General features: G+C 47.3%; 1 protein-coding gene across 1 annotated transcript; it reads left to right on the top strand.

Moving 5' to 3' along the window:
* The first annotated feature begins 815 nt into the window (after positions 1-815).
* Positions 816-6,536, top strand: MRPS15 (mitochondrial ribosomal protein S15). The gene is made up of 8 exons (XM_083511691.1): positions 816-988; positions 2,560-2,622; positions 3,139-3,214; positions 3,517-3,565; positions 3,825-3,909; positions 4,679-4,737; positions 5,457-5,648; positions 6,327-6,536. Exons 1-8 carry the CDS (start codon positions 877-879, stop codon positions 6,450-6,452), a joined length of 762 nt encoding a protein of 253 aa, XP_083367817.1. The 5' UTR covers positions 816-876; the 3' UTR covers positions 6,453-6,536.
* Positions 6,537-12,439: the final 5,903 nt, after the last annotated feature.

The following is a 12,439-nucleotide window of genomic DNA, read 5'->3' on the forward strand; positions in this document are numbered from 1 at the left end:
TCCCCTTTCACTACCTGTAAATAAGTGTATTGCCAGTGCTAAAGGATTTTAGTGTGGAAACAACCCCAGAGTTCCTTTAAAGGTAAGTCAAGGGTCCCTCACCAACCAGCCAGGTCACAAAAATATTATTCCCACAATTAAAGGGAGACCCTTAGCTTTGCTGGTGCAGCACCTCTTAGGGGCACCTAAGATTCCTGGTTCAGCCTACAGTGTAGGATCATGGCAATGAAAATAATAAATTGAGTTGGGGCAATAACACAACCCTGCTTAACACTTGATCCCACTGTGAATGGTTCACTTTGAGAGCCATTGTTATCTGCAATTGTTGTTGTCATATTATCATGGAGGAGCCGAGGGATGTTCACCAGAAACCTATGACCTCACTGTGGAAGGACGTGTGGATCCAGAATTGGCCTCCATTGTCACTTACAGACTCACTGTTAAGACCGTGTTCATGGAAGACAATCTTACTCGGCTATGAGTGGGAGAAGGAGGCGGTGGTGGAGCCCTTTTTGCACCATGCAGAAAGTCCCAGCGCCAGGTCCAGTCCCAGCAGGCATCTCCAGATCAAGGAGAGCTGCTGCCAGCCAGAGCAGGCAACGCTGGCTTAGGTGGCCCAAGTGAGCAAGCTCTGCCAAGCACTGAAGTCCACAGTGAGGTCATAGGTTTCGCAGGCGGCCCTCGCTCGGCATCAGAACGAAAGCAGGCTGGGAGCGGGCGCTGCCATTCATCACCTGAGGGGCGGGCCTCACCCTCTTCTTTTACCTTCCATTGGCTCCGGCGCGCAGGGTATCAATCGATGCTTTCGGTGCTCCCGCGGGAACCTGGCCTGTGACGCACCAAGATGGCGGCGCCCAGAAACTAAGCCGGGAGAGAATGTCGCTGGTGTTGCTCAGAGAAGTCTCGGCGGCGGGGGCTGCCGCGCTGCGTGGATGGAGCTGCCTCGGGTCGAACGTGGCAGCGGCGGCGGCGGCTCGGGGATCACTGCGTAAGGAGCTCGGGGTTGAGTAATTCGGAGCGCGCGCACCTGGTCCTGTTTACACGGCCTCTGCTTCGGATTAGATACGGGCCTCCCCCTACCTGGCACCTTGGGGTGCAGCTCCCATTCAGTCCCAGACAGCACAGCCGGGCGGAGCTCAAGGGAACGCGGCCACGCTGTTTGGGGGGGTTGATGGGGATTTCAGTGCAGAACACCGGGAAGGCACCAGGTTTGGTGTGGATTCACACCGTCCCCGTCTCTGCAAGTGACAGAAAGGCCCCTTTCCACAGGGTGCCTTCCAAACTGCTTGCAAAAGTCACATGCATCTCATCAAAATAGAATTAAAAGGAGATCCGGGTGGCCTCATTGTCCAAGAGCATGGATATGATTGGCCGTCAATCTGCTTTAAGGCACCCGGGGGAAGTGGCTAAAACGCACTGAAGACCCATAGACGAACACATCTATGCATGTTCTTTGTTGGTGTAATAGGAGCAGAAGGCAGGACATGGGGAGGGGGTTGACCTGGTAATTACCTTGCAGTGTGGCAGACACGTTCCGCCACCCCACTTATTTATTTATTTATTTTATTATTACATTTATATTCCACCTTTTCCCAAGGAGCTAAAGGTGCTGTACACACCTTTTGCCCCTCTCCTCATAAGAACCCTGTGAAGTAGACATAATGCCTGGCCCAAGGTCACCTAGTGGGCTTCATGACTGAGTGGGAATTTGAACACTGGTCTCCCAGGTCCTAGTCTGACACTAACCACTGTGCCACACTGGCATCTGGTGGGTGGAGATGGAGCTTCCCAGCAGTGATGGCTGCTTTGGTGTCTCTGTAGCTCTGTCGCGGGTTCTTGCATCACTTGTCATCTTCCGTGTGCCAAGGCCTCTCACTCCATTTCTCTCCCCACCTATTAAATGCAACATCAAGCTCACAACCAAGGAGGCAGTAGAGTGGGCTGTTTCCTCCGTTCCTGGTCTTAATGCACTAAATGATCTTGATTACGGCCTTGGATTGTGAAAAGAATATGGTGACCAAGAAGTTGCTGTTGTATGTCAAAAGAACTTGTTTACATGTCCCTTGCATTGGAAGCAATTTCCTCTTTCCCTGTAGTGGAACCTCTACTTGAACTGGAAACTGCATGACACTACTGAACTTAGAATAGAAAAGAATATGCAAAGGATTTTGCTGTTAGAGATCTTCCCTCGCCCAATGCCCAAAATGTGACTTTTGATCACATCTAGCAACCTGAGCAATTGCAGCAGCCTTGTTGGGAGTGAAAGGCAGAGCAACTTACTCTTTCTCTGCTCATTCATTGCCTGCATTTATTGGCTGTGGGGCAGAAAACAGAATGCTTTCTTCAAATATGAAATGTTCCATCTACTTATGAGCCTAAAAATTGCTTCTCCACAGATTGTTCTCAGACTGGAAGAGCTGTTTTATCTCCCCAAAAACCAAGAGAGAGAAGTGATGTGCCTAATTACTTCCAAGGAGCAAAATGCTAATGTGCTGTTGTGTTATTGTATTGCATTGATGTGGCTCAAGTGTAACCCCTGCTGCTTTTCTGTCCTTTTAGATAAGAGCCCCCTCCTTCAAACAGCCAGGGATTATGCCAGGCCTGTCCGTAGAAAAAAGCAAGGTTTGTATTACATTCTCATTGTTGTAAGCAGTTGGTCTGCTAAGGCTGTCACCTGAACTGTTTGGGATTCCAGTTTTGAGGGAGTTTCATGACTGTACTGGATATTATGGGTCTGAGTCTCTGTCTCTTACCCCATTTCCTAATCCATTGAAATGGAAAATAAAATTGCTTAGATGGTTTTTTTACAATTAAGCAGCACACAAGTTCTGTTAAATAAAAAAGGGTGATTGGACATGTTAAGATACACCACTTGCTACATGTTCTGTTGGCCCAGGTGAACCAACTTCCTGCTGGCTTGCGGGTCACCATGTTTTGCAACTGGAGTCCCTCTTTAGCTTCCACAATGTACTTCCTTCTCTTTACCTACTGAGAGATGCCAAGAGCTTCTCTTTTAGACATCAGCTCATGTGTTCCCACCAATACTTGGCTGACTACTGTTAGAAAAAAGTATTCTGTACTAGAGTGAACTAGCAAGGCAGCTGCTCTGCTCTTATTGCTGTGTTGCTGTTGTTGCAGAAATCCCCAGCCATTTGGATGATCTGCCTCCCACAATGCTGAAGAAACCTTATGCCAACATCCCAGTTATAGACAAGTAAGGTTTGCGATGACCAGGGAAGGACTGTGAGTTTCATGAAAAGGGGCTTCATGGAGGAAACAGCAAGTCTGCCACATTGGGCTGCCCTTTAGGGGCCCCCAAAATGCAACCACTTAAGCCTCATTTTATTGACTGGGGTCCTCAGATGATGGGGGAGGTCCTAAATTAGTGCTCCTATAACTTACATTTAATTCTGAATATCTAACATGGCTCCCTTGATTTCTAATCTCTCAAAGCTGTTCCCCAAATGTTAAGCAATTCGGGGACAAGTAATCAAAGGACTCTCTGCTTTCCTGCAGGGTAGACGATGTTGTGAGAAGGTTGCTGTCTCTGGAAATGGCAAGCCAGGTCAGTGTTCTCCTACATGGGTAAATTGGGATTGGGGGCTAATCTTCCTTCATTCCCCTGCTCTTCCATGCTTTATCATTAAAAGAGCCGTAAAAGCAGAATTTCTGCCTTTTCTGTAGGCAGGCAGGTTTGCTGTTGGCATTGTAAGCAAACAATGACCTGCCATTCCTGCATAGTGGAGTGGGGTTGAGTGGCTATTAGTTATCTAGTTGTATTAGTATCTAGTTGTATTAATTTTGTCTTCTCCTTCTGCATGCAGAAGGAGAAAGTGAAAATCAAGAAACAGCAGCTAGCAGACCAAGTCCGGAAGTTCCCAACTGACACTAGCTCCTTAGAGGTCCAAGGTAAGCAGAAAAATATATCCCAAGAGAAAAGCTGCTGCCTCCTATTTCCTTCGCTGTCATCCTGTCTGTGCCCCAAGGGAGTAGCCCCAGCGGGCACTTCAAGGGATACATAGCATAAAATGGAGCTATGAAAGGGTACATCTGGAAACAGATCCAACTGGATCCTACTTGGCAAAGGCCAGTGTTGGGCAGAGTTGCGGCAGGATGATCTCTTAATGTTGAGAGACATTTCCTTTTATATAGAGAACATGACAGATCTGCTTATGTGCTTTCCCTTCCTGTATAAAAGAGCTGGAGCCAAATGGAGCTGGTCTCTCAGCAGAGCAGGTGGGGTGGTCCTGCTTCTCTTTTTGCCCTATACCAAGGTGGAGAACCTACAGACACTGAAGTGTTCTTGGACCCCTGACCATTGACCATGCTGACTGGGACTGATGAGAGTTGCAGTCCAACAACACCTGGAAGGCTAACAGTGTTCTCAACCTCTGCCATATATCTACAGCCAAAGTCCACGCAAGGATTTTGAAGTAGCCAGAGGGAAGACCCTTAGGTCTTCCAGCTATATAACATCAAACTGTCATTAGTCAAGTGCAAGCTCTAGAATAATGGAAGCACGTCCAGCAGCCAGCTCTAAGTGGTCAGTTCCCTGTGTTTGCTTGCTGGTTGGCAATGTCTATGCGCAGTTTTTAAAGCAGGAATTCAGAAACATTCAACATTGGAATAGGCACTTTGTCTCTGGCCTCTCTGCAGTGACTTTCTTTTGCTGTTGCAGTTGCATTCTTGACAGCCAAGATCCGCACACTCCAGGAACATCTGCATATGCACACCAAGGTAACCGTCTTTGATGCAAGTACAATATATGCTGTATTCAGAGCCAGCTGATAATTTGTATTTCAGGGTGGAGCTACTGTTGAGTGCCAACTGCTACAGCCATTGTTCAGATACAAAGCGATGTCAGTATTTCTTTCAAAGTTGGATCTTGCACAGCACTGATTACATAAGATGTCAGAACCAAAATATAAATGCATTTTACAAAATAAAACAGTTAATATCCATAGCAGTAAATACAGAACAGTGCGGCAAAACTTTATAGTCCAGGGAAAGCCTGCATAAAAGGTGCTCCTTTTCCTGCCTCCTAAATTGGAGAGGGTGTTCCAGAGCTTGGGTGCCATCACCAAGAAGGCCCACTTCATAGGTGCCTTAGATGCATAGATTCATTTGACTGAACTCGGTAGACCTAGACCTAGCAAGGCCTCCTTAAGATCTTATGATTAGCTGAAGATATACAAATGTATAAAAAGAAGATAGTCTGCAAGGTATCCTGGTCCCAAGTAGTTTAGGGCTTTATATGCCAGCAGGAGAGCAAGAGAGGCTGCTCCATTTGGGCTGTTGTGGCCATTTGGACTGTTGTATATAACACCAGCTGGATCCTCACAATTTCTTATATGCTGATACTTTGTGAGATCAGCCACCTTGGAAAGATGTCCTGAGATCTGGGATATAAACAATAGTAGTAGTGGTAACTAGCAACAAGTAACCCTTGTCCCCAGGACACAGTCAACCGTCGCCAGATGCTGATAGCCATAGACCGGCGGAAGATGCTGCTGAAGTACCTGCGCAACACCAAGTACGATGTCTTTGAGAAGACGTGTAAGGTGCTGGACATCAAGTACGAGTTTCCCCCATTGTACTGCCGGAGAGCCACCCGGCGCTGGATCGCCAAGAAAGCCTTGTGCAACAAGGTACGGCCACCATGGCATGTTGCTGCCCAGGCATTTGGAAGCAGAGCTCCTCTTCTGTAATGGATGAGCTTCGGGGGGGCCTGGTGCTGCTTTGCGCTCCCATCAACTGGGAGACATCCGGAGGGCACTGGGTTTGGGAAGGCTTTCTTAAAGCAATATTACTCTGTTAAATTGCCAGGCAGGCCAGCGAAACCTCCACCCTCCTCAGTGGAGCTTACCTTTGTTTTGTATTTTGCATGACCAGTAGTGCTGGGGGCACATATTGGGTAGGACTGAGGGTGTTAGCAGCCACCCGGAGCAGCGCCAAATAGCAGGAGTGCAGTGTTAGAATTCTGTAAGATATATGAGATTCTGCCTTGTGCCAAGTCAGACGCTTGGGCCATCTAGCTAAGTATTGTCTCCAGTCACTGACTGGCAGCAGCTCTCCAGGGTTTCAGCAGGAGACTTTGCCAGCCCTATCTGGAGGTTCCACAGATTGAACCAATGTGTAAAGCAAGGGCTCTGTCACTGAGCCGTGGCTCTTCCCATGAAGTAATAAATATAAAATAGTAAATGCCCATTGTCAGCTGGTATGGGGATTAGACCACTCCCAATAGAACTCTGGGATTTTGTAGTCTTGGTCTGTGCTACTGACTGCCTAACTGCCTCTCACCTCCCTTCTTCCCATTAACCCTCTAGGTCTATCAAGAGGTACAGAAGCTGAAAGCCCCGCAGAGACTGAAGCAACGGCAAGAGTGGCTAGAGAGAACCAGGGCCAAAGAAGCAGAGAAGCAGGCATCACCAACTGAAGGCAGCCCATTCTAAGCCAAACCTACCCTATGTTTGGGAGGGGGCTCATATTGAGCAACATCTTCTGAAGCTGGTAGACAATAAATGATTTAATCACCACTGTTTCCTCTGCCTTGGGTGCATATGAAAGTCTGTTTGTGTGTACAGAGTCCTGTTGCTCCTATTCATATGGTTCAGAGGCCATCATCACTGGGTTAATTTAATCACTTCCAGGTTAATCATGCTAGTCTCTTGTAGCAAAAACAAAGTCTGCAGCACTTCCGGAGAGAAAGGAATGCCATATTTAGGGCTGCAACAACTGTAACTGATCCCAACCAGAACAGACGGTGCTCTGGATGCCTCCATTGGGATTCTACTAGTGTCTAGTTAGAACAAATGTGAGCAACTTTATCCTGGAAATGCCCTGCAAGCCTGTCACAGCAGGCCTATGAGGAGTCCAGCCACTTTTCCCTTCGAGGTAGGTTTAGTTAGCCTATTTCACCACTCAGAATGACTCCAAATGGCTACTTGGGGACAGCTTTTACCAAAGGTGTCATGATAAATGCCTCCCTGGAAACCAATGTCCCCACTGTGGAAGGACATGCGGATCCAGAAGTGGCTTCCACAGTCACTTGCGAACTCACTGTTAAAACCATCTTTATGGAAGACAATCTTACTTGGCTGCAAGTGATCGCCAAAGAAGAAGAGGGTGCTGGAGTGATTCCTTTGGTAGCACAATCATACGCGTTTACTCCTGTCATGGCTGTTGCTGTGAGACACACTACTTGTGCTCAAGCTGCTGTTCTGCCTGTTCAATTTCCTGGAGCTCCCCTGCAAACAAGGTGCAGTCTGGGCTCCCTGCAGTGCCATAGAAGGCCATGAGCAGCGATTGTGTCAACAACACTTTCCATCTCACCATTCCACAGCCTTCCAACCAGAGCACTTAGGAACCTGAGCAAATTCTGTAGGTCTCCAGGGGCTACCAACCCTACAGTTGACTAGCCGTCACCACCCTAAAGTGCCAGTCATAATCCACACTATCAATATCACTCCCAGTCTTGTAGCAAAGACCAGTTCAAGGGTCTGGCCTACCATCTAGCAGTGATGTACTTGGATGAAGGAATTGAGGGGATGTTCATCAAATTTGCAGATGACATCAAACCGGGAGGGGTAGCCGATGCAGCAGAAGATACAATCAGGATTAAATATGACCTTAGCAGATTGGAGAGCTGGGCCAAACTAACAAAATGAATTTTAATAGGGACAAATGTCAGGTTCTACACTTAAGCAGGAAGAACCAGCTACACGAATATAAGACTGGGGAGACCTGCAGTGGAACGGACTCCTTCATTGGTAGTCTTTAAGCAGAGGTTGGGTGGCCATCTGTCACTGATGTTTTAGTTGTGATTCCTGCATTCCAGGGGTTTGGACTAGATGACCCTCAGAGTCTCTTCCAACTCTACAATTCTAAGATTATTTGATTCTATGAACAAATAGGGTCAGCTGAGAAACCAGCAACTTTGGGTGCCTCCTTGCCTTGAACTATTTCCATGTCTGCTGGCCTTTGTAACTAAGAAGTCCCTGAGTTTGTGTTTTTCCTCCTTCCTCCAATTTCTTTTCCATTTTGTGTCATGCCCCAGATTGCCCTCAGCTGACAATCTTATTACTGATCTCTGTAAGCCAATCTTGCAGCCTTTTTACCTGAAGGGGGGGGTGAAGACACCAGGACAGAGTGAACAACCTCCTGAACAAAGTCTCGCCACTAAATTCTCCAGGCCTTGCAGTCCTCTGCTTCCTGCTTACCATTTCCCCATTGCTCAAATACACATGTGGCCTGACCGCAAGGAACTGAAGACTTGAGTTTGCCTTGCAAAACATTTGTCACTGCCATTCAGATTTGCCTTTTTGAGGTTGTTTCTGAGCTGCCAGTGGCCTTAGCTCTAGCTATGTCCGAGCCTGTGACCTGCCAGCCAGTTGCCACAGTCTCACCTTTGACCCTGTCCTCAGAAGGCAGCTGGAGCAGTGGGAGGTATGACTGCTGTTCAGACTGCCCCATGTGTAAGTAAACGTCTGGGTGTATTTTAGCCTGCGGAGATCAATTTTATATAAGATGGAGGAAAGCTGCTGTGGGTTATTGTAGACTGACTCCCCTCCTATTTCCCAGATATTTGTCCAATGATTCCCATATTGCTTCCAGGTTATATGTGTTTAAAACTTGCCACCTGTTGCAATGTAGACCTGCAGCCGTTGTACCTCAAGGCTCTTTGTGAAGAGAAGCTAAGTTGTGGGATTCTTTAGATTAGGAATGCATGGAAATCCATGCCCACCACCTTGAGTTCCTTGGAGAAAAAGGTGGAATAGAAATGCAATAAATAAATAAACATTTGAGGGGATTCATTAAGCAGTTGCAAAATATAGAAAACATTTTGCTTGCAAATGTTGAGATGCCCAGTTGCTTAAGCTGTGCCCAAGGGAACTTTTACCATTTTCCCTACTATACATGACAACTGGAAGCACTTGCCTTATGGCATGGAGGGAAGGGGTTCTCAAGAAGTGCAAGACCAGTGCCCCCTTAGTGCTCAGAACTAGTTCCATGGGTCTTTGGATCCAGGGCAACCTCCGTGTAGGTCCTAGAGAGACCCTTTATTTATGTGGCTGTTTTGATTTGCAGGAGTGTGGGATGTTCGCTTCCTGTATCCAAATCTAACAGCATAAAAATGTGTGATATTCTTTTAAAATCAAGAGAGGTTCAGCTTGCTGTTTTCTTCCTTCACTTGGCTTTCACAGACAGTTATTCTGTCCTTAATTTTAAAGACTATTAAAGTTTATGTTTGTGAACTGTTCTGAGTGTTTGTGTGCACACCTGCTGTCTCAGTCCCTTAGCCATGAAGGGGGACGATCTGTGCAAAAAGTACAGTTAGCAGGAATTATATTTTAAGAAGGGCAGGGTTAGGGTTACTGGTTCCCTTTCACTGATGTTTGCCTCCTCACCTGCGTGTTTCATTTGGGCAGGTTGTGTTGGGCTTCTCTGCCCGGCAATCCTGGCCTGTTACGTGTCACGCAAATACGGGGAGAACTGTTGCCTGGGACTGGTGCCTGGCGGCTTGACAGCACTGCGGACTCACATGCGGCTCTCCTATGGCATTCCGGTAACACTTTCCTCCATCACATTTATGGTGTTGTACAGTTTGTTCCCCCAGTAGATGTGCTCTTACTCATTGATCAGCAGGGGTCTGGAGAGTGAAAGAAACAGACGAAATGTGCATCATCCAAGAAATGATTTATTTCTACACAACTTGTTTGTAGTCCTCTACAGCAGGGGAGTGGTGAGTTCCTGAGATAAATGCAGCCCTCTATGCGACAGAGTGATGCTTGGGACAATTAGTTGCTTGCTGGCCTTTGCTGTCACCTTCCCTCTCTTCCCTTGGATGCAAGGGCATTGCCAGGTTCTTAAAAGACTCAGGGCACAAATTTGGGCAAATTGAGATGGTGGGTGGGTGGGTTTAAACCATGCTGCACTTAGTAGTGTGTCCAACTACCCTTTAAGCCAGAGGTGGAGCCGCTGCAGCCAGGGCCGTCTTACCCATTAGGTTTAGTGCCCTGTGCCACGGCACCAGCCCATCGGGGCACCCAGCAGCGGGAGTCCGGGACCAACCAGGAACAGCTCCGAGGGCATGCTGAGCGGTGGCGGCTCTTCCTACGGCCAGCTGCGCTCTCTCGCTTCCTGCCTGGGAGAGGGGGCAGCGGCGGTGGTGCACAAAGCTACGCAGCACCCTTCTCCCTCCTGCCCGCCCCATGGCAGTAGCAGGACTGCTGAGGAAGCCTGCGTGGCAAGTGAGCCTCGAGCTGCCCGGCGCAGGGGGCAGGGAGGACGGGGAGGGGGAGGGACGCCGAGAATGTCTGAACCTGGGACTTTTGCATGCAAAGCAGATGCTCTACCACTGAGGTTCACTGCTTCTCCTCTCCCCAAATCCTCTACCTTTATCAGAGCTGGCTGGGAGAGGAATGAATAATCTTATGGAGCAAGGCGTCAAGGAAGGGGAAAAGCTAATGCTGATGCTATTCTAGGCTGCTTCAACAGATGTTTTTAAGCAGAGGTTGGATGACCATCTGTCATCAGTGGCGTAGCGTGGGTTGTCAGCACCCGGGGCAAGGCAAGTAATTTGCGCCCCCTAACCCGTGGATTTTAGCACTCGAGTCTCTTCCGCGCCCCCCCCCCCCAGATGTTGCGCCCGGTGCGGCAGGCCCCCCCTGCACCCCCCACGCTATGCCACTGTCTGTCATGGATGCTTTAGTTGAGATTCCTGCATTGCAGGGGGTTGGACGAGATGACCCTTATGGTCCCTTCCAACTCTATAATAATTCTAGGTGATAAATTGCACCATAACTTCTCCAGCAATTTGAACAGAAACAGCAGGGAACAGTTTGTTCCGAGGCCTGGAACTGCCTTGTTTCATTACAAAACAGAGCAGACATTATTTCTGTTGCTTTTGCAACACCACAGATAACTATTTCCAGCTTTTTCTCAACAGCCCAGGTTGTCTTTCATTCCATCCAAAGGGTAGCATTACAAAAACCTTTGTCATGTTGCAGAGGAAGTTAGAAGTGCTGTGGTGAGCGCAACAAGCAGAACAGAAGAACAGGTCCTGGTTAAATAGCTTCATATCTCGGTGGTGGTGGAAATTGGCGAGGAGGACAATATTGATTTTTCATTGGGTTGGACTTCTCCTTGCCACCTACAAAGCATTCTCACCTCTTCTCTCTTTTGCTGAACAATTCATTCTTCCACTGTATAGTGTGAGCAGGTTGGTTCAATGCTCGCCTGACGTTTATAGATGTTTGGACTCTTTTTCAAAAGCTGCAGTATAAACTGTGAAGTATGTCATCTTTGATTTTTTTTCATATAGGCGCTTCAGCAGGGTTTATTGAAAATAGCGATCCCCATCTCTGTTTTGACTGAAGGCAGAGGAAGACATGTCTTTATCTGCTATCTCATTTTTCCTCCCTTAGGAGCCCACAACACACTAGGTAACTGTTTTCACCAGACAGCCCATGCTACTCCTGAACAATATGAACTGCTTCTTTCAGGGGAAACAGGAGTAAAGTGGTGCTAGAACCCCAAACTTCCAGTAGTTAAGTGCAAACCCTATAGAAATAGTGGCTTGTCCAGCAGTCAATGGTCACTGTGAACACACTCAAGTACTGTAGCATGTTGCCCTCTTTCAAATCCCTGCTTGGCTATGAAGCTTTAAGGGTAGCTATGGGGAAATTGCTATTTTTCATCCTAGCCTACCTCATGGGATGGTTGTGCAGCAAAATGTCAATGTGAACTTCTTGGAAGAAGGAAGGATACCATTTTTAAACAAATGTATTGGGTATATCTTTCTCCTGTGCATGATCTGATTTTCATATTATTAATATTTAGTATTGTAATGCTTCGGAGCATCCAAAGGGCTTCCTGTACATTTTCTTGTGATCCTTACAACAGTCATGTGAGGCTGGAAAGTATTATCATATCTGATTCTGAGAGATGAGATTCCAAGGGACTGCCTGGTTCATAGCTCAGCATCTTAGCCAGAATATGACACCTGTATGCTCCTCATGCCCACATTAAGCTGATCCTGTCCACTGGCTCATTGTATGTTTCTAAAGACCTGCCTGTATGTGCAGCAAAAATGTATTCCAGATTTGAGGTGCTATGTCTCATTAAATCTCTTTTCTTTGTTTCAATCATACAGGGCACTGTTTTTAGGGATGCCATGTCAATGTGTCTTTGTGGCCTGTGTGAGTTGTGCCGCATGGGCCGTGAAGTGCACAACCGCTCTCTGAATAAATAAGTAAATGGAGGGGCAAAGGTGGGTCTTGATGGAAAAGTAGCACTGGCATTTTTTTCCCTCGAGGACAAAAATTGGAATCTGACGATCTCTAAGCACAGATATCAGTCAGATGCCTAAATACAGTGGTACCTCTGGTTACGTACTTAATTCGTTCCGGAGGTCCATTCTTAACCTGAAACTGTTCTT

This window comes from Podarcis liolepis (assembly GCF_965112155.1).
Source record: "Podarcis liolepis genome assembly, chromosome: 7".
Lineage (NCBI taxonomy): Eukaryota > Metazoa > Chordata > Lepidosauria > Squamata > Lacertidae > Podarcis > Podarcis liolepis.